This window comes from Eupeodes corollae, chromosome 2, assembly GCF_945859685.1.
Source record: "Eupeodes corollae chromosome 2, idEupCoro1.1, whole genome shotgun sequence".
In the NCBI taxonomy this organism is placed as follows: domain Eukaryota; kingdom Metazoa; phylum Arthropoda; class Insecta; order Diptera; family Syrphidae; genus Eupeodes; species Eupeodes corollae.
In genome coordinates, this window is record NC_079148.1 from 154,610,236 (window position 1) to 154,633,721 (window position 23,486).

General features: G+C 30.9%; 1 protein-coding gene across 3 annotated transcripts; it reads left to right on the forward strand.

The window, feature by feature from the left end:
* Nucleotides 1-8,510: 8,510 nt before the first annotated feature.
* Nucleotides 8,511-17,502, forward strand: LOC129947481 (uncharacterized). Of its 3 annotated transcripts, XM_056058057.1 has the most exons (6): nucleotides 8,527-8,627; nucleotides 12,662-12,850; nucleotides 13,299-13,471; nucleotides 13,544-13,904; nucleotides 13,976-14,285; nucleotides 15,818-17,501. In XM_056058057.1, the coding sequence occupies exons 3-6, from the start codon at nucleotides 13,345-13,347 to the stop codon at nucleotides 17,069-17,071; spliced, it is 2,052 nt and encodes a 683-aa protein (XP_055914032.1). In that variant the 5' UTR covers nucleotides 8,527-8,627; nucleotides 12,662-12,850; nucleotides 13,299-13,344; the 3' UTR covers nucleotides 17,072-17,501. The 3 variants fall into 3 exon arrangements, with proteins under 3 accessions (XP_055914031.1, XP_055914032.1, XP_055914033.1); XM_056058056.1 differs by lacking the exon at nucleotides 12,662-12,850 and having other exon boundaries at nucleotides 8,511-8,627; XM_056058058.1 differs by lacking the exons at nucleotides 8,527-8,627; nucleotides 12,662-12,850 and having other exon boundaries at nucleotides 13,343-13,471; nucleotides 15,818-17,502.
* The last annotated feature ends 5,984 nt before the right edge of the window (nucleotides 17,503-23,486 follow it).

The window sequence follows — 23,486 nt, forward strand, 5'->3', positions numbered from 1 at the left end:
AAGAATAAAATAAAATAGAATAGAAGTTATAAATTGTTAGACAAAAGAAATAAATCACAAACAATTGAATTTATGTATGAAATGGAGTAAATAAAATTAATTATTTTAATCAAAGTGTTGCTATTTTTTGTTTCTTTAATGTTGTTTTTTAAATAACTGGATATGTTTTAGTTAAGATGAAAGATCAAACTCATCAAAGATGAAGAAAGAATTTTTCAATCTCATTAAAGTCTTTTAATGTCAAAAATGCGACTTACCATCCGTCGGCTAAACTAAATTAAATAAAAAGTACTTATACGCTATAGTGGACCTGGAATTTCTTCAAATACTCAAGATAATTGTTCGATAATACACAATTATAATTAATAGAGAATATTTCACGAATAGCGTTTATTATTGGAGAACTACAGAAGAAGTCATTGTTATACCTAAGTAAGCTAAGCCACTAACAGAAGTAACATTTTAATGCCCAATATCGCTTTTAACCATTGAAAAGTCTCTACAAAACAATAGAAAAAATAAGACTAGTTTCGAATCATTAGTTTGCATTTTTAGACGATAGACCAAGTATGTACATCGAATTACAGATGTAGTGGATAAGGCATTGCAAGAAACAAGTATGCTTGGCTATATTCTTAGATGTTGCTGAAGCCTTTGACAAGGTTTGGGACTTTGGACTGCAAAAGTCGAACTCCATAGGGACCTTTCCAGGCAGTTCTCCGAAGTATTGAATTCTTATTTTACTAACCGAATCTTAAGAAAATGTATCACCAAAATTATTGAAAAAAAGAACTCGGCGTACCGTAAAGAAATGTCCTATGACCAATATTGTGTCCTTTATATTGTAATATATATACGCTCTTTATCTCTTTTAATATCATGTTATAGTAAATAGGATAAGGAGCAGCATCTAGTGAATAGGAGAACTCGTTTTGTTAAGGGCATGTCGCATGCAAAAAAATTGATTGGTGCTTTGCGCTTAGCTTTGTAGCGTTCACATTTTTTTAAATATTTAAATGAAATAAACGGGTTTTGATTAAAAATATATTGGGCTAAATATGTATATAGGAATAAAAAATTAAAAAAAATTGTTTGTTCCTTAACAGCACTAGAACCACTAAAAAATCATTAAATTCAGGTAGTTACTTGCGAAAATCAATGGGGCAGTGTGTAAAATATAATTTTTTATTTTTTTTATATTTTTTTCCAAAAAACAATAAATTTTTATAAATAGTATCGATTTTCTTTTTTTTTTAATTTATTTATTTATTCCAAGAAAAATTGTAGAAAACTATGAAAAATAGTGCAAATTTGCGTTGTGGCATAGGTGCAATATTTGATAAAACTTCCAAAGTATAACAGCTAGCTAAGTCAATTTAACTTTTTTTCAAATTCTAAATATATGTTCAGATATTTGCTTTCAAATTTTTTTTTTAAAAAATAGTTATAGTAACTTTTTTAGACAAAAAATCCAAAATGCATTCTTTTTTTTCCAATATTTTTTGCGAATTCATGGGGCGAGCTGATTTTTATTTTTTTAGTTTTAATTTTTTTTTTAAAAAAAAGGACCATATATATTACTCTTACTATCGATTTTGAAAAAAAAAAATATTTGTCGGAACATAATTAAAAATGCATTTCAATATAACAACATTTGTGGTGCAATTGTGAGGGATTGGGAGTTTATATAATTGCAAACTATTTTTTTTATTTTTTTTTGGCATTTTGTTTATTCTATTTAAAAAAGTAAAAAGTTCTTGCGTCTACTGTTTATTTAATTTAATTTTTATAAAAGAGGTCTATTTTGCATTTTTTAACAACAAATTTCTTTGTAAACGCACACAATGAAGTTTTCAGTTCCCAAGAATGCCACTGCATCTCAGCGCTCAAGAAGAGAATTCTTTGCAAAAGAATTTCGCCCGCCCATCCTCTCTCAGATTTTTTTTTTGTTGTTGGTCTCATGGCTCATTTAGTTTTTGTATTCTTTGTTTTGCTTGCGGTATACAATAACAGAAAATACAACAAAAAAAAAGACTTTTCTTAGAAATATTTTTTTTTCTAGTATGTGGTATGATGTAAGGTCATGGACTCGTGATTTGGGTGTTACGTAGTCAATCGTATACGCAGAATTTGATTTTTGGTTCAACTTTCGGCAAGTTTTGTGGTTGCACATTGTAGTGTAGGTATAAAGAAGGGTAAAGAGGTATTGTAGGTATCGTGAATTCGCTGTCATATATTTTGTTTTCTTGATTTTTTTGTGTACCATCACTCCTGGGTATTGCATTTTTTTAACTTCCCATACGAAGTTATTATAATGGGTCCGATTTGTCAAATTGAAAATTTTGACATTTTTCGACGTTTCAAGGTCCCTAGAGTCGAAATAAAAGATTTTTAGAAAGATGTCTGTGCGTGCGTGTGTACGTACGTTCATACGTCCGTACGTCCGTTCATACGTCCGTACGTCCGTACGTTCGCTACGTTTTTTCGTCGTCCATAGCTCAAGAACCAGAAGAGATATCGACTTCAAATAAATTTTGCTATACAGATAATAAGGCAGAAAGATGCAGAAAGGGCTAACCTAAATATCTTACGAACCAAAAACGCTAGAGACTTGAATTAAATTTTATATAATATATTGTAACGTGATAGCAACCAAGTATATTTTTTGAAAAAAATCCATTTAACGGTTTTTTTATAAATCAAAAAACTGAAAAAAAAATGTGTCACCTACCAAATTTTACGACTAAAATATGATTTCATCTCCAAAACAATTTTGTGCAACGAAAAATAATGTTTTTGAAATTTGATACAATTTTGAGAAAAATCGAATTGACAGTTTTTTTTATACAAAATAAAAATCTAAAAAAACTTTACTCAAAGTTGGTAAAAATTGAATATCGATTCAAATATCTTTTCAAAAAGTTGAAATTTAGGCTTCAAACTAATTTTATCTTATAAGAAATATTATTTTGAACATTCAGTCAAATTTTGAACAAAATCAAATTGACAGTTTTTGTACAAAAAATTAAAAACCTAAAAAAAATTTAACAAAAGTTGGTAAAAATTGATTTTCACCTCAAATATCTTTTCAAAAATTTGAAATATTGGATTCAAACTAATTTTATCTTATATGAAATATTGTTTTCAACATTTGATAGAAATGTGAAGAAAATCTCATTGACAGTTTTTTTTTACAAAAAATAAAACTCAAAAAAAAAAAAAAAAACAATACTAAAACTTGGTAAACATTTACTTTCGACTCAAATAGCTTTTCAAAAATTAAAAATATTGGCTTCAAACCTTTTTTTATTTCACAGAAAATATTGTTTTCGATATTTAGTGATTTTTATATAAAAATCCATCAGTCCGTTTTTTCATAAAAATAAAATCTACAAAACTGATAACTTCCCATCCCGTCTGTCAATTTGTCTTGCTTAAAAGTTTGTCTATATGTACTCGTATCAATTTTGACCAAATTTGCGTACTATTTTTTGTAGATTTTATTTTTTATGAAAAAACGGACTGTTGGATTTTTATATAAAAATGAAATGAAAAGAGTTTTGAATCGATATTCAATTTTTACCAACTTTGAGTAAAGTTTTTTAGATTTTTATTTTGTATAAAAAAAAACTGTCAATTCAATTTTCTCAACATTGTTGATAACAATATTTCTTATAAGATAAAAAAAGTTTGATGCCTAAATTTCAACTTTTTGAAAAGATATTTGAATCGATATTCAATTTTTACCAATTTTTGTTAATTTTTTTCGGTTTTTAATTTTTTGTAAACAAACTGTCAATTCGATTTTTCTCAAAATTTTATTAAATGTTGACAACAATATTTTTTGAAAGATAAAAGTAAATTAAAGCCAATATATCAAAGCTTTGAAAAGATATTTGAGTCGAAAGTCAATTTTTACCAACTTTTATTAATTTTTGTTTAGGTTTTTATTTTTTATAAAAAAACTGTCAATTCGATTTTTCTCAAAATTTTATCAGATTTGAAAAACATTATTTTTCGTTGCACAAAATTGTTTTGGAGATGAAATCATATTTTAGTCGTAAAATCTGGTAGGTGAAACATTTTTTTTCAGTTTTTTGATTTATAAAAAAACCGTTAAATGAATTTTTTTCAAAAAAAAAAACTTGGTTGCTATCACGTTACAATATATTATATAAAATTTAATTCAAGTCTCTAGCGTTCTTGGTTCGTAAGATATTTAGGGTTATCCAAAATGTTCACCTTTTTTTTAAACTGCTATGGTAAAAAAAACACCTACGCAATTTTCTTGAGAGCCCTTTCTGCAGCTTTCTGCCTTATTATCTGTATAACAAAATTTATTTGAAGTCGATATCTCTTCTGGTTCTTGAGCTATGGACGACGAAAAAAACGTCGCGAAAGTTCGGACGTACGAACGTACGTACACACGCACGCACAACCATGTTTCTAAAAACCTTTTATTTTGACTCTAGGGACCTTGAAACCTCGAGAAATGTCAAAATTTTCAATTTGACAAATTGGACCCATTACAATAATTTCCAATGGGAAGTAAAAAAATATTAAAATAAAATAGGTATTTTCAATAATTAGAAAATGTCGACCAAAAAAAGAAATTCAAGAAAAAAACATCTCCTTCGATAGCAAAATACCCACTTGCTTTATAAAATTCGAACCATATGCAAAAGACAACAACAAATCTACCTAACTAGCCATACAACAAAAAAAAAACCGGTTTATCATGCAACGTTGTTCTATTTCTTATTTCTTTGATTGGCTGCTTGTGCGGAAATATATCCCTCGCTCTGAGAGACAAAAAAGATCAAGAGGCAAATATAGAGTAATTGGAAATTCAAATTTTGAATTTGATAATGAAGAGAGTAACGATCTTTCACTAATACATTCAAATACATTTACATGAGTTCTGAGTTCGCTTCTGCGGGAGACATATCCTTAAGCATCTAGTGATGGGGTCGGAAAAGCTGAAGCTATCTAAATATTACGAAAGTTCTTTCTCTAATAAATGCCCCTAAGTATATAAGAAACAGCATCACCATACATACATCGAGAACAGCAAATTGAAATGGTTACAGAAGTGGTTAAATAACACGATGAAGACCTTCTGAAATGTTCGAGATAATGCTCGGAGGTTAAGAAGACCTTAGCCTCATGAGCTGATGGTTTAATGGCTTTGGGAAAGTATTGAGTATTTTGAATCTACTCTTCTAGATGGAATAGATATATAACTAGTTTTATTATTATAATATTTTTATGAACAAAATAAAATAAACTTTAAATGTAATAAACATTTTGTTAAGACGCCTTTACCAAAAGTTTTTCAGACAATATTAGAAATTTGTAAACAAAAAAAAATTGATGATCCATTGAGTTATTTAAACAGGATCATTACTTAAAACTTGTAAATAAGATATTGTTCATTGTTATGTTTTCTGTTAATTTTTTTTTCGGAGTAATCATTTAAGTTTTAAAAATAACGTTTTTCCTTTTTTAAAGGAAATGTCATTTAAATTCCAATAAACTTTAGAAATGGTAGTACATATTTTTTATTTGTTGTTATTGTAACCAGTTTAATTTGTTATCGACGATTTAAGGGCTCTAGAAACCGTGGAGTATATCTCAGTAACCGAAAGAGATACCGACTTTAAATATAGTCATGATAACATGGATACGTCCGTTCGCTTGCTTTCTGCACTTGGAAATTGCAATCTTGTTGCTGTTCTTTGGGAAAAGAATTTTTAAGGAAATTTCTTGCTCTAAAATTCGTAGGTTGATGAAATATTTTACTCTCTCATGAGCGCTCTCTTTTAAGAATAGCTATGAAATTTTTGAGTACCTACGCGAACAGGATTTAGTTAAATTTTGTAATTTTTTGTAAAGTTAGACTATTCAGGAAAGACCCTTCAAAAAAAAAGTACGGTGTGTGTTTAAACTTGCGATGCCAAGTATTAAAATCTACCATTACGATGGTAGAGAAGTCAAAAAAAACCATCGGGTATATTGAGTTGAAAATAGGAAATTGAGGTTCTAAGCAGATTAAAGTAAATGGTTTCTTTCAAAATTTTGTGAGACCAAAAATAACATTAGCCTCCATAGAAAAACGTATTTCTTAACTTGGCTTTTTCTTTCTTATTAATGAACGCACTGTTCGCAAATGGTCCCGAAAATGGATATTGTTTTTTCTAAACAACCTTTTATATTCTCTAAAAATAATAAAGGGTGGTTTTTTAGCTATTATTTTTTTGGCAACATTGGTTTAAACAGCTGACACACGTTTCTTGTTTTATTTCACTGTCAAATATCTTTAGTTTTTTCCATAACTTAACCATGAATCGTCTCTCAAACGAACAACGCTTGCAAATCATTGAATTTTATTATCGAAATGCGTGCTCTGTTAAGGAAGTTCATCGCGCACTTCTTCTGAAAAATTGTGTTCAGCGAGGAACACACTTTTAAGTCAATGGGTACGTAAATAAGCAGAATTGTCGATTTTGGAGTGAATATCAGCCAGAAGCATTGCAAGTGCGGTTTATGGCCTGGTAACATAACATAACTATGAATGGTGAGCGCTACTGTGAGATGTGCGATTTAACACTTTTAGACTAATTTTTGTAGGGCTATGTGAAAGCTCATGTCTATACAGACAAGCCCGCTTCAATTGACGCATATAGGTGCACATTCGTGCGACCCCAGTCATAAATATTATTTCCTAAAACAATTTAAACAAAATATTAAAACATTCGGTTGAATATTCCACTAACCGACAATATCGACTTCAGTTAAATTGTTATACTATACATTGTGACGTCATACCAAAAAAGAGGCGGGGATGCGACCTACACTGGTAACTTCCAATCCTGTCTTGCTTAAAAGGTTTGTAGGTTTTCGTGTTTTGCTAAGAAATGTGTCAATTGCATTATACTTAAAAATTTTAAAATTAATAACAATATTTTGCATATAATGAAATAGTTTGGTTTCAAAACCTATTTTTGTTAACGAGATTTTTTAGTCGTTAACCAATTTTGGTAGCATTTCTTAAAAGTTTTTCTTTCTTATATAAACAAATACAAATTGGATGAAGGAAATTAATTTGACGTCAATACCTTCTATTGTTCATGTGATATCGAGAACCGAACATCATTTTTACCAAATGTTCGTACTGTTTTTTGTAGATTTTATTTTTTTTGAAAAAAACGGACAAAAACGAAAACAATATTTATGTGAGATAAAATAAGTTTGAAAAAAATATTTTTAATTTTTGAAAAGACATTTTAGTCGAAAATCAATTTTTACGAACTTTTAGAAATGACTTCTTAAGGTTTTTATTTTTAGTAAAAAAAAACTTTCAATTCGATTTTTCAAAAAAAATCTACTCAGTTTTGACAACAATATTTTTAAAAAAATAAAATCAGTTCTAAGCCAATGTCTCAAATCTTTGAACAGTTATTTGAGTCGAAAATCAATTTATGGTAACTTTTATTAAAGTTTTATTTTTTGTAAAAAAAACTGTCAATTAGATTTTTCTCAAAATTTTACCACATTTTAAAAACGTTATTTTTCGTTGCACAACATTGTTTTGGAGACAATATCATTTTTTTTGGTAAAATTTTAGAGGTGACAATTTGTTTCAGTTTTTTTATTTATGAAAAAACAGTTAATTGGATTTTTCAAAACATGTATTTGTTTGGTATCAAAACGGCGCACTACAGCGCTAATTGGATCTCATGCTAGGTTGCCTTGAAATCGCCATTTCTACCTTGGTATCACATTACAATATATTATATAAAATTTAATTCAATTTATTTAGAGTTAATCAAAATATTCACCTTTTTTTAAACTGCTATGGAAAAAAAACCACAAACGCAATTTTCTTTTCTTGAGAGCCCGTTTTGCATCTTTCTGCACTATTATCTGTATAACAAAATTTATTTGAAATCGATATCTCTACTGGTTCTTGAGCTATGGACGACGAAAAAACGTTGCGAACGTACGGATGTACAAACGTACAGACGTACGGACGTACGAAATAACAAAAAAATAAAATAAAAATGAATAAAAATAACAAACAAATATTGCTTTAAATCTTACGGATATCAATAGGGAATTATCTGCGTGAGGCATTATTGCCACTTTTTTAAAAATGTCATACTGCTTACAAAATAAAATATTTTTTTTCCAAAAATGGACATAAGATAAACATTTTGCACAAGTGTTTAATTTCAACAAGGACTTAATTTATATTTGTTTTATTAATTAATCAATTAGAATTCACAACAAAACAAAAAACTTACAAATAAAACAGAAAGCAAATATTTAAACAAATTGACAAGAATATTATAATAATAATAAGATCTGTAAAACAAGTCAAAGCAAAAATAACGACGACGAGACGATTGTTTAATCTATAAACTAATTTAATTATTTAATTGTCCACACATTATGTTTGGATATTTTTCAGAGAACGATTAGGCATTACTTTTATGCCTTATCTATCATCACACTAGTATTTCAGTCACAGTCGTGAACAGTCGGGTTTTTAACTAAACATACAAGATGGAACCTTCGTATCTCAAAGCTTAACCTGGATTAAGTGTTAATAGTTTGGTCTTTCGGTAACATAGAAAACGATGTAATTTTGTTAAATAAAAACTATTCATCGACTTAAGGTGTTTGAAGATTGCTTTAGGTGTTCAAAATTGCAAATAAAAGTGAAGAACAGAGTTTTATTTTGAGTCATTGTAACCAAATTTTACTTTCCTTTCTTCTTTAGATGAGGTGTAAGTTGGATTGAAAAAAAACTAGAAATAAAAAAAAAACAGTTTCGAAAAAGTGTATTTTGCTATAACTCTAGTTGATCAAGTTGAATATTCAAATGTTTTGTTTTGGCTCATCTAGAACTAATAGCTTAGTAACCACTCTAACAATTTAGATGACACTTCTTTGTACCTGTTGTCTTCAAGAAAATTGAAAATTTCACAACGGATTTATAAAATAAGGCCAACGTTTTTTTTTGAAAATTATATCAAATCTGATTTTTCATAAACAAAAAACCAAATAAATGCTTTTCCCACTTTCTTAAGGCGACTTTATTAATTTTATTTAAAAAAAAAAAACAAATGTTGTATTTATATAATTTAATTTGTGAAGCTTAAAACTCCTTTTTTTAATTTATTAAAAACTTTCATTGCACTTTTATGTAAAATTAAATGTATTCAAAAACGAAATATTTATAAATATTCGTGGTATGGTGAAAAAATAAATAATTCCAAAAGTACGCACTCAGTCACACATTCAAGAACCCCGAAACAGGAAGATTTTATCAACTTTTTAAACTTTTGTTAAAATTTATAACAACATAACAATAACTTCCAATTTTGTTCACATAATAATCATTTAATAACTCGCATTTAAAATCAAAATATATAAAAGGAAATGTCAACCATTCTATCCGGATGTTATCATTCTTATAGTAGATTTTTGTACGAGTGAGTCAAGGGCGGATAAATGTGTCGGCGGCCGGCAGCGTGTCGAACTTCGAGTGACTTAAAATTAAAAAAAGAAAATAATAATCTATTATGTACACTAAGGAAATTTTGTTGCTCGCCTTTGTTAATTGAAGCTTTTATGCTCTTGACAAATACGTTTCAGACTACATCCCGGGTAACGTAAGTAATGCCAACAATTTTACAGAAATGTTTTTGAATAATGTCAAAAAACAAAAACTTCAATAAATGTAATTGAATCGTCAGTTGCTAGAACAGAATAAGTCGATTTTGCAAGTGTTGGGAAAACGCAAAAAAACTGAATAGCGTCTATATTTTAATTTTTTGAGATGCAAACCTATAGATAAAATGAAGATCATGTGGATTTGAAAGTTTGAAAAAACATACCTTTTTTATTTTCTTTCATAGTGTTCGTCTGCTTTCCTTATTTCCCCAATATCTTTATGACTTCCTGTTTGCCAAATATTTCCTTTTTGGTAAAAACAAACATTTCTCTAAAAAAAGGCATCCAAAAGAAGGGTTTTATCATACTTCTAATAGCTAACAGGTATAAATAACGCAACTTCGTCTTAAAAGAGGTAAAATCTTACATTTTATTAACAGAACTTGGGAAATTCCAAAACCTTTTCCTAGTGACTTGTCAAAGTTGAATTAAAAATAATTAGTTTTCAATTACAAGAAATGATTCCGAGAAAATCTTGAAGAAATCTACAACTCAAAAATGTTCACGAAATTCCATAAGTTTTGAGAATAAACTTATGAAATTTTTCACCCCCTATAACTTCGACAACCAAAATAATTTCTTTGTTTTTTTTTCGACTTAGAAGATGCGTCTACGCCTTTCTCACAACTGACGATTCAATTGCAAATCTGATTAGTTATTAGTATCTTTGGTTTTCATCATTGAATCCAATCATTGAAATTTCTTGAAAGGTTGGTTATAGCTGCTCTGATATTTGACACAAATTTCCCGATTCGAAACAAGCATTTTAGGTTAGAGTTAATCATTGTAAAGTAAAACTGACAGGTGTTGGAATACAAAGAAAATGGAACAGTTTCGTTTCTAATTGTAAAGTCAGCTGTTCAATGTATAATTTTAAATTACAACTAAAAGAAGAGTTCTAGGTTAAATAAAATATTTTGTTGGTAAAATAAAAACTACTAATGAAATCAACAGTTTCATTTTACCACCAAACATATCAAGTTTAACTCTCTATACCACTTTCTGGCCTCAACACAAAATGTTCAATGATAAAAAGCAATTAATGTAATATTTTTTAAAGGACCTTAATAGCGATCATTGAACATTTCTGTCATTGAAAAAAATTAATACCATCTGAAAAAAATCTGTCATTGGAATCGTGTGAAATTGAAATAAAATCAGTTGGAACTTCCGTCTGAAAAATAGAAGTATACATTTTAAGGGAAAATAATTGTACATTTAGTGATTTCTGATTCAGTACAAAATTTGCATTTCTAATCAAAAAGAAACAAATTCAAAAATCAATAAAATTCTTAAATACAATCGTGACTTATTTTCATCTTTAAGGTCTTGAATGGATTGAATTAATTGTGGAGTTAAAAAAGTCTTTAGGTATTAAATCACAAGATCTCGGTGGCTGACTGTGATCATCTCTTTGATAAAAATAACAATCAGTAATGTTTTTGGTCATAACTGCGAATTGTGAATTTTTGCAAATTCAATGGCTGTCTTCAATCTCATGTTGGATAGGGTATCTTGGATAGGTGAATATTTAGAAACTTTGTTGAACGAGTTGGATAGCTGTATTGAGATAGCTGTCAAAAAATAAAAACAATTTTCAGCTGTTCACAAAAAGCAGAGGAACATTTAAGCTCCGAAGTCAAAATTGTTGTAAGATAAAATATTTAATGGATATTTCAACTGATTCGTCGGACTATGATGAATTGATAGGTGCGTAACAATTTAATAAATAAGAGATAACCTTAATCTGTAATCTACATATGTATGTTAAATTTCCTCTTAACTCAATTGGAATTCTATACAATTAATAATTTGCTTTTGAAATCTCCGGTTTTAAACGATATACGTCTAACAGAAAACTATCCTAACAGAAATGAGGACTATTATGAAGTGACAATTCCTAGATATAGTTTGGAAGAATTTCGATCTCATTTCCGAATGAGCAGAAGTTACTAGATCATAATTACCTTCTTAAATTCGGAGGCAAATAGCTCCTTCATCGCCTATTATGTACAGATCATCCTTAAATACAGCTTCAACTAACATTTTGTATCTTTTTGTTTACCAACAAATACAAAAAGCTGAAATCAATGTTCAAATTCCTTGAAATTCAACCATGTATTGAATTAGTTGTTCTGTCAGATACATACATACCCCAGAAATTCTTTGATACCTTTGCATTAATTTTTTCGACATCTTAGCTGTTTTTTATCAACAGTTATTTTACACTTAAAACACTTACAAAAAGGTATGCTAATACCCTATCTGATTGAGACTAAACGCAGCCAATGTATCGTGTCTTTTTTAGTAATAGTGCAGTTTTTACTTGTCAAATGTCACAAAATGACAATTTCAAAAGTGACAGTTGCACCAATTACGGGCTATTCAAAGCGAAAACTTAAACTTCAAAGAAAATTATCTTAAAAAAATATAGGGTGGTTATAAGTTTAATATCTGTACTGTATTATAGTACGTTGTAGGTAATAAGTTCTGTAGATACATAAGACTTACTATTTATTATTTTTAATAAAATTCAAAAAGAGTCTATTTTATCCGAACGTTGCGTTAAAACGAAAACAACTTTGAACGGTAAAATTCTTCTACACAAAATATATTATATTTCATTTGTAGATATTGTTTATTATTTAAATTAAATAGATATTTTCCTTAATTGAATTAGATAATTCTTAATCCATCACACACAATTTTTGATGATAAGATACGAAATACCACGAAGTGTCAAAGATACAACAACAATTTACGATTACAAAAATTCTGATATCAATAGCCGCTAACTCTTAACTTCAAATCAGTTGAGTTAGATTAGGTTTCTATTTTATCGAACATTGTGTAGTTCTAATTCTTGCTAAAAATTAAATGCTTCAGTAAAATAGTTATTCGCCGTTCGAAATCGTTACAGTTTTGATTACAATACACATTTCTTTTTAAAATATTTTAACGGAACTTGAACTTGAACTTTACAAAAAGATAATGTGAAAATTGAAATGTGAAACGTGCAGCAGAAGTGTTTTTTTTTTAATCAGAACTTTTATATCTGCCTAATTTAATTTAATAATCCCTTGATTTTGGAAACCGAGTTCTTAAAAATGTAAGTTTACCCCACGGCTTATAATATCAGCAGATAGGTATTGTTTACTCTTTGCAATATATGTGATTGAAAGTTTAAATGATTGCAACCGTTTTGAAGAAATAAACGTCTTAAAGTTAATTGCCCAAAATACTTCTAATATAAATATTTGCTCTTTCAAAAAACTACCCATTTTAAAGGAAATACATTTCAAGTTCTTTTTTCTTTGCTAAATATGCGATCCCACTTAATTGTTTAGTAAACATATTACTTAGAAAAAGTTATAAATATTTATATGCATGTCTGCTGATAAGATAAAATAAATTATTGATAAAAAAGTTTGAAATTAAAAAAGAAGAAGAAAGAAGTAAGCTATTTTGATAATAAATTTAATGTTTCATTCATATTTATTTCAAAGTGTACATCTATCAGTTGTGAAAAATTCTCTTATGCTAAATTATTTTATAAGTTCAAATCTATAAACTGAACATATGTAGCACTATTATTTTGAAGAAATGATGTCGAAACAATCAAATCATACAGTTCTGCATTATTTGAAAATAATAACAGTTCTCGGATGCGTGGTTCTGGTCCTCAACAACAGTGTTTCCATATTTCAGTCATCTTTATACCTGAAAGAAGGTAATGAATAAATAAAACAATTTGTTTAAATCAAATTAATTGTCATTATGAACGTACAATTCTCATTGATAGAAATTCAGACAGTAAATCGAAGTATTCTCGACGTGCGGACAAATTCATCAACTCCAACAGAAGATGCGACCTTACCTCCTGCTGGATATTTGGTATGGAACAAACATTGCCGCATTCCGGATATCGATCCTTTTACCCGGGATGCCATGAAGATATTCCATAAGAAGAAATATTCATCATGTTCTGAGGAATTACCCTTGACGAAAATGCAATACGACATGAATCTTCGATCTTATATCATTCACATAGACGAAACTGCAAAATTTAAATTAATTGATAAGAATATACGTGGGAGCATAAATTGCTGTTATCAATCGATTTTACGATCTGGTTCTGGTAATCGTGTTGACAAAGATTTCAAGTACGAATATATCCGGAACACACATTTTTAAAAAATCCTCTAAAATGGTTTACTATTTATCTTTTCTCAAGGCTAAAAGACTGTGTAGCTTTTGAAAGTGGCGATGTGATACCTGATGACGTCGAGGGCTTAATTATTACGTGTAAGGATGATAAAAAGAAGAAAAATATTCAGCAAGACGCATTCTATTTGGTACGTGAAAAGCAAGACGTGAGGCAAAGGCTAGAGACTTATCAAAATGGAAGTTTTCCTAATCGACCTGCGAGTGTGCTAATGTTGGGAATCGATAGTATGTCGAAATTTAATCTACGAAGAGTGATGCCAGAAACCACGGATCGACTAATAAAAGACGGATGGTTTGAACTAAAAGGTTACAACAAGGTACAATTTGTTTCTAAAATTATTTTCAATCTCTTAGTTTTTTTTAATAGAGTATGAAAACAAATAAGAAGAGATCTAGATGACCAATGGAAATTGGCACTTGAGTGCAACAATTTTTCGAAAAAAGATAAATCATATTGTAATTTCGAACTAAGATTTTAGCTCAAGTTAAAGTAATTCGATTTCAGGAGTTTTGGATATTTCTATGCTTTAGTTTATTAGTGTTATGAAGCCAGTTTTCTTAAGAAATTTTGGGGGTAGATCAAAAGGTTAACCTAAGAAATTTATCATTTAAAGACATAGAACTTAAGTTGTACAATCTTACAGTAGAAAAAGATATCAGCCAAATGTCTGTCTTGGCTACAGTAGCGTCATTCTATCCTTTCCATGAAATATACCATCCGTTCTCAATTAAGATAGATCACTTCCTTAAGAAATAACGCGGTGATTAAAGTTTGCTTACAGAATTGCAATTGTTTCGTTGCTTGTTCGAAACGTAGACGTTGTCCACATCAATAACTAATTGCGAACACAAAATATCAATACTCATAAATCGGTAAAGCAATCCATTCAACGTAACTGACGACGAGAAATCAACAACCCTAGAGTTTCGTCAACACTATGGGGTACAACAGCAAAATTCGCAGGTGTATATGAGCGACGCACACGGTTCCGATTTTTCACAAATTTGTCTAACAGTTGTGTTTCACAACGACGCGTGTTTCATGCCCCACGGGAAAAAAAAACAATTTTAAAAGGAAATCGGAATTAGTGATGACGTCGTTTTTTATTTGTCAACTGTCAAAAGATGAAAGTGACAGTGGTCGCATTCACAAAGCTAGTGGCTACGTAGTCAAGGGATTCTGATTGGCTAAATCTAACAACAAAAGTAGTTGAAATTTCCCCTCCGACGTAGTGTAAACATTTCGGCTACAAAGTAAGTGCACACTGATATTGACGTTTCATAATCAGCTGTTCGTTAAAGACACAAGAATTCAAAATAAAATGAATCTTTAGGAATTTAAATACAAATAAAAATCAATCATATCATATTTTCTATTGGGTTTTATTGAATTTAAAAACAAAAAAAACTATTCAAAGTTCTGAAAATACAAATGTTTCTTATTTTATATATTTGTATTTGTCATTTATATGACAGTTCCGGATTCACTAGCTTTGTAGTGCAATTTTGCATTCACAAAGCTAGTTGAATTTTGACTACGTAGCCACTAGCTTTGTGAATGCGCCTAGTGACAAGGATATACAGAAAATTAAATACGTTATTAGAAACCTTTTAATTTTATTGTCCTGAAGATAAAACACATAGGGCAATTTATTTAACGTTTAAAAACTTGTCTTTGATTTGCTTGAGTTGAGAACGTTCTTGATATCAGTAAAAGCAAATTTTCCATTTCTGACAGGCTATCAAATTCCAAAGAATTGAATTAGATTGTTTATCATTTGCTTAAATATTTAAGTTGCTTAAACCACTCAAACATTTTAATTACATATATTTTTGACTTTATCACCAGGTTGACGATAACACCTACCCCAATTTGATGGCATTTCTCACTGGCTACAATCAACCGAATGCTAATTCCAAGTGTAAGCCAAAAACAATAAATGGCTTAAGCAATTGCACCATGATATGGAATTTATTTCGAGACAACGGATATGTAACCAGTTACGCTGAGGATGAAACTTGGATGAGCACTTTCAATTTTAACAAAATAGGCTTCAGTAAGAGCCCTGTAGACTACTACTTGCGACCTTTTATGTTGGCCATAGAAAAGACCCTTCGCACAAAGAAACAGTCGGGAATGTCATTTTGCGTGGGACAACGTCATTCAGCTGAGTATATCTTTGATTTGGCTATCGACCTCGCAACTAGATACAAGAGTGAGCCATACTTTGGATTGTTTTGGACAAACACTTTTAGCCATAATTCATTTAGTGACCCATCCAGCATGGACACTCGAGTTAAAAAATATATCGATGAATTGAAGGAGAATGGTATACTCGATGAATCGATTGTGGTCCTACTTAGCGATCATGGAATGAGATTTGGTCCATTGAGAAGTCTAAGGCAGGGATTTCTTGAGGAACGGCTGCCATTTATTTTCATCTGGCTTCCCTACTGGTTCCGAGCTAAATATCCACACTTTGCCAAGGCCTTGGAAGCAAACAAACACCGCTTAACAAATGCCTACGATCTTCACATGACTCTAAAGCATATTCTCGAACTAACAGGAAGAACTGGAAAACTTCCGCAAGCCGAAGACTGTCCAAATTGCCAAAGTCTCTTCTATCCGGTTCCGGCTGAACGTGCATGTCAAGACATAGCCATTGATGAACATTGGTGTACTTGTATTCCATTCGAGGATGTGAATAAAAACGATAAAATTGTTTTGGGTGCCATTAGTGCTGTTCTCGATAATTTGAACACGTATTTAATGGAAGGAAAGTTCTTCCCACGCTGCACAAAGCTAAAACTGAAATCCGTTGATATTGCCAGAAAGAGATATGATTTTGATAATTCATTGTCGAATAGCGAGGGTCCTGCTTTGGACCACTACCGCGTACGATTTACTGTGCCGCAGGGAAAATTTGAAGCTAGTGTTTCGTATTCGAAAACTTTGAAAACCTATGAAATTATTGATAGTGTAAGTCGTTTGGATGCCTACAAAGAGACCTCCGAGTGCATAGAAGATGGAGATGCTAAAAAGTATTGTATCTGTGATAAAAAGTCTGAGCCAAATAAAACTATTAGTAATACAAATAAATGAATTAAAAGTATCTTAAAGTTATGATAGTTCTTAACGCTAAGAAGGAAATCCCAGTTGGATAAACTGTTTGAAACGTTTATACACAGAATTTATATTTTTCGTGTTGTACGGTTCTTTAGATCTAAAATTTAAAAGATAATAATAATAATTTTTTTTGTATGGAAACTTATCCGATCTTAGAATAAAAGCCAAATAATTTATAAAAAATTAATGTACACAGTGCATTATTTGAGTTTCTTATAAGCGTCGTGTACTGTATCGTCTTTTGTCTGCACATCGTCTACTTTAAAGTATTTCGATAAACAAATCTTAATAAAATAAATATTTATGTTTGTTTTTAAAATACAAAATGACGTGTGTCTATGCATGCATAGTAGGTAGATTGTTTAATGTGAGTTTAGAGTAGTTTATAAAAGTTATCAACTTTCAAATATAATAAAATTATTAACTTCTACAAAATGTTTATATTATGACTAAATGTCATTGTCAAACAGTTTTTCATCGTGCTTATACATACCTCAACTAAATTAGAGACTGATGTTTTATCTTGGCTTTAATTTGGTAGCAATCTTTGCTTCTCTGTATCTGGATATATTTTTTTTAGTGCTTTCGTCAAATACGACTTGTCTTTTAATTTTGCATAGATTGTGCGACTTCAGTTTTCAAAGTTTATAACGATATAACGTTCGTAGAGAAGTCGACAAAGGTGGGTCCTCTGATTTCGTGTGTGTGTCTGTCTGTCTGTCCTCGCCCTACAGGAGGAATTGAGAGTAATTCTTATCAAAAAAGTGCTTTCTCAAAATTGCACTATTGATTCGAAATACAAACTTTAGGTCATCTCCATCCCTGATATTACTCGCACACAAGGAATAGTTCAGAGTTGTAAGTCACTAGGCCCTGGTTTCTATACGAGCTTTTGTACCACTTAATTTGTTTTTAATAAGTAAAATTGAAGTTTTGGGAACATAGACAATCTCGAAGACGTTAAGGAATCAACACAACTACCATTAAAACAGACTGATTGGCTGGCTGATTTTCGGTTTTCAAAAATTAATCTATTTATTTATTTATTTCATCAATCAGAGACTAATACACTAGTTCTTAACAATTAAACTTGTAATAAAATAAAATATTCATTTTATATTACATATAAATAATTACAAAATGTAATTATTTTAATTAATGCAGATTTAATAAGTTAGATACATATAGCTTAAAAGTATCTCTATTGCAACTACCAAAAAAGTCTAATATGATGCAAACTAAATTATCTTCCCTGATGCAACGAGATATTGGTTCATTGCGACCATAGTTCGTTCTATGAAAACGCTCATGAAACAAAATGGTATTACGAGAATTACTTCTAAGAACGCATATACATATTAAAGAAAGTAATGGAGGACAATTAATATAGTGTAAGACTAAGTCCCTGAACTTTTCAACCGAGCCAAAGCTGCAAGACTAGCCTCTCATTGGGACTCCTACAAAGAATCCCTAAGAATCTACAAGAAGGCACTAAGGAAATCGAAGCGATATTCTTGGCGATCCTTCTGTGGCATGATAGAAGAAACTTCTGAAGCCTCTAGGTTACGGAAAATTCTTTCAACTAATACAGCTATGCCATGCTGCTTGAAAAATACAGACGGCTCCTGGACAAATTCAAGTAATGAATCGCTGAACTTACTATTGAACACTCACTTTCCTGGTAGTTCTCTTACCGAAACTTGCAACAGTTTTACACGTTTAAGTTTAAATACAACATATCCACAAGGTCTGATCACAAAGGATAAGCTACAATGGGCTCTCAACAGCTTCAAACCATTTAAGGGTGCAGGACCAGATGGAATAATACCAGCAGAATTACAAAATGCTTCTGATATAATTGCACCAATCCTTAAGGCAATTTTTACCAGCTGTCTTTACCTGGTCCATGTTCCCTCGGCATGGAGAGAAGTTAAAGTTGTTTTTATACCTAAAGCAGGTAAATGCTCCCAAGTCAACCGACCTATAAGTCTATCATCATTCCTTCTTAAGACCCTGGAAAGATTGATTGATATCCATTTAAGGGCACGTATCGATACAAGACTTCTGTCGATGGAAACAGCGTTACACTCTTAAGAATGCACCATCGAATATTCCCTCCATCATAAAGAGTTCACTATGGTTGCTTTCGTTGACATCGAAGGTGCCTTTAACAACGTGGACACATTTGCAATCACTTCTGCACTGACATCTCTAAATGTAGAGAGTTCGCTTCGGGAGTTAATTCATTTAATGCTTACTAGCAGAATAATTAACTCAAAACTGGGCAACTCTTCTAGCAGACGATTCGTTAGTAGAGGGACACCGCAAGGTGGTGTTCTATCCCCTCTCCTCTGGAACCTAGTGGTGAATAAAATCCTAACTAGTCTGGATGCGGAAGGTTTCAGAGTGATAGCCTATGCAGACGACGTTGCTATAGCAGTTTCAGGAAAGCATCTTAACACCCTAAAAGAACTCTTACAAAATGCCTTGGACAGACTAATACTTTGGGCTGATCGGTGTGGACTGGGTGTTAACCCACACAAAACCGATCTGGTCTTATTTTCGAGGAGATACAAAATTCCATTAGTCAACCCTCCTTACATTAAAGGAATCCAATTACAATTCTCAGACGAGGCTAAATACCTAGGTCTTGTCTTAGACAAAAAACTAAATTGGAAACGCAACGTACAGGAAAGAGTCAAAAAAGCTACTGTAGCTCTCTTTTCTTGCAAAAAAGCTATTGGTAATAAATGGGGTTGACAACCCAGAATCACGCATTGGCTATACACATCGGTAATCAGACCGATTTTAACGTACGGTGTGGCAGTATGGTGGACTGCCTTAGAGAAAGGTATAAACAGGGATAAGTTAAATAGAGTACAACGTTCAGCCTGCCTGTGTATAAGCGGATCACTTCGCACTGATCTAACCAAAGAAATAAAAAGGGACTTAAGCGTGTATGGGTCGTTAAATTCTTTAGCGTTTCCCTTAATGAACCCTAGCATTTGATTCGATTTTTCGATTATGTAATCTATGTGCGGTAAGAAGGGAAGTTTTGTATCTAGTACAACTCCTAGATCTTTTTTCTGAACCTCCCGTTCTAGTTCTGAACCATTAATAGTGTATTTGAAGTATATAGGTGAACTGATACGGAAACAGGACATAACTTGATACTTAGACATTCAAGTGTAGAAAATGTTTGTCACACCAATCAACCAATCTATTTAAATCATCATTCAAAAAAAAATACAATCTTGAATGGGTTTAGTGGTGCGATACAGTTTAAGATCATCCGCAAATAGGAGACATGATGAATTTTTGAATATGTCAGTAATATCAATGATAAATAATAGGAATAATAGTAGTCCCAAATGGCTACCCTGAGGGACACCAGATGGCACTAAGATCCGTTCCGAAAAATTATCATGAATTTTAACAATTTGAAAGGTTATTAAAGACTTAGCTGAAATTTTACAGATTGATGTATAATTTGTAACATCCTGTATAGATCCCGACTTAAATACAGGTGTTATGTAGGAAAATTTCCAACACTCTAGGAACTCACCCTGAGAAAGAGACAAATTAAAGATGGTCGTCAAAGGCCTGGCTAAGGAAGATGCACATTTAAATAATAAAATGGGTGGAATCCCATCAGGAACTTCTGTTTTGGTTGTATCTAAGTCAAGCAGGGCTGTCATAACATCTGACACCTGTAATATTAATGAACCAATATTAAGAGATACTGGGATCTGTGGCAATTCGAGATTGCAAGGTGAGTTTGGCGAATAAACAGACTGAAAGTAGACAGCAAAAAGATTCCAAATATCATTCAAGTCACTCGTTGATGTATGTAAGTACTTCATACAGCTTGGATAACCGTTTGATTAACGTTAAGAGTTAATAAAATTCAAAAAGCTTTTACTATTACTTCTTATATTAAATTCTATAGTAAACATATGTGATCGATACAAAAATTGATTGAGTGTATCTATTAAATTTGTTTGGCAATTTAAATATCTTAACTAAAGTTCAATACTTTCGTGATTCTTTTTAAAAAGTTCAAATGCTATATTTTTTCGTCAAATAATGACGACATTTGGTTTCATTAAAATGGCACAACTTGTCATACAACGCCCTTAGCCATAACAAAATCAATATGGTGACAATCTTATTCCTATAAACTGGGCCCACGTTTATGGCCTCTAGGGCTTAACGCCTCACGATTATTATTCGTACATCTATGTTACGTCATTGATTTATGTTGGCAAACCAGAAACTTGAACATTTTCAAGACACCAATGATGCCATTGCCATACGTCCAGACCTATATTGGAAAATGGTGTTAAAACTAGGACTGATCAAATGAACTATGTAACTCGTAATCACGTAAGAAATAAACCGGAAATCATATTTTTTAAAATAAATGCTATGAAATTATATACTAGAGTGTAATAATATAAATTAATTCCAAGACCATCTCTGTCGTGTATTTATATTTAAAATTCTCAAGCTCTTAAAAAAATAATATTTACCTGTTTCACTTAAAATTTGTTTCACCAATTCGAAACATTTTGGTTGAAGTAATGCTACAAAAGCCTTTGCCTTTCGCCCCTTTGAGAATTTTACTGCTATTTACCTACATATTAGGTATGTCATTTATTAGCTCATAAATAGAAGCTCTTGATAAAAATGTCAATTAAAAATTAATAATTAAAGGCCATATTTAATATCTATGTATGCTTCGCATGCTTTTAATTTTAGGTTTAGTTGTCATACAACGAGATACACTATTAAGGATTGTCCGTTATAAATATTTAATTTTCATTTGTCCGCCCACAAGGCCATGACCTCAATTTATTATTACAAGAGTCCTTTCGCGATTAATAAAAATGCTATACCTACAAACATACAGACAAACATACCCTTTTATTCGATTTTTGTAATATATGGATATCTACATACATTCATATGTATATGTTTATAGATACATTTTAAATGTAGATACATCCCTCAAAAAAAAACACGGAAACATATGCGGCGTAGCGTGACAACAACAACCAAAGCGCTAGAAATTTTTAAATTGCACCACCAACTGCAATGCAATCTAAAAAAATACACACACACACATTATTTTTGTGAGAGAGGATTTCGCATGTTTTCGTCCTCGTCCCAATACGCAGAATCAAAAAACAGAAATATGTATAAGGGTTTGTATTTTCACTCGTGTCGTCCATATGGATGTTAGTTCATAAGGCATATGGTGTTTTACTACATTTTGAGTGTTTTTTCCAAAAATAAATCATCCTTATCGTTACAATAATAAACCGAGGAACTAAACATTGCAATAACGTACTTTTTCTCAATGTACGTTTCTCAATGAAAAAAGGGCAGATTATCGTAAGACTTCCGTCTAAGGGGTGGAAATGGGAATATTCGTTGCAATTTGTACACTCACGTAGGGTAGATCTTTCATATCTGTATACTTCCCTACGGGATAGCTGGAAATAAACAACTTAAAGGAAAAGTCAAACAGGCTTTTAATTATTCCCCCTTACATATCCGTGTCGTCCTTAAGGCGCCAACAATCTAAATTTCAATGTACCTACTTCAAACAAGGATAATGTATTATTTCCAGCCAATGGTAAATAGTATGGGGTTCAATAAAACACAAAATTGAATTGTATTGAATTGAATTGATCAGTTTAACCGTTGCAAGGGAGGAAAGAAAGAAGTCTTTGTAAGTCTACTAATCATGAATACTATAAATAAATGTTGCCGTTGGCAATGAATCAAAATATCCCTAAAAAATGTTTGAGTAATAGTTATTTCTTGTCCAACTTAAAATTTCTGTACCACGATTCATAAATAAAAAGTGTTTTCGTGGAAAAAGTTCAATAAAATAAACTAAGTTCAAAAATTTAAAATTTTTGATTTATTTCCTCTCGCAGACTTAAATGTTATGGCCCGGAAAAACCTTTAAGTGTTTGTTTTTTTTTAATGTAAGCATTAACGCAATACCCGTGTTTTGTTGGAAAATCTATCCATAGTATAGAAGGATTTTACACGAATAACAAAAACAATATCCGTAGTTTGAATACTAGCGATAAAAGTTAGAGTAGAATCTTACTAGGGATGGGTTTTTGACATTTATACGAATCTTGAATGCACATTATGTGATTTCGTTCTCAAATGTTGGTACGATTGATATTGCATTTGTATCTAGAGGGCTGTGTTCCTAGTTGTGCATTTGGAGTCATGTGTGTTTTCCATTGGCGAAAACAAATCAATCTGTTACTGTTGATATTATTTAGTTTTGTTAATGAAAATGGAATAACTGGGCTTATTTTGTAAGAAAAAACAATAGATACGATAAGTAAGTAATTACGTTTCT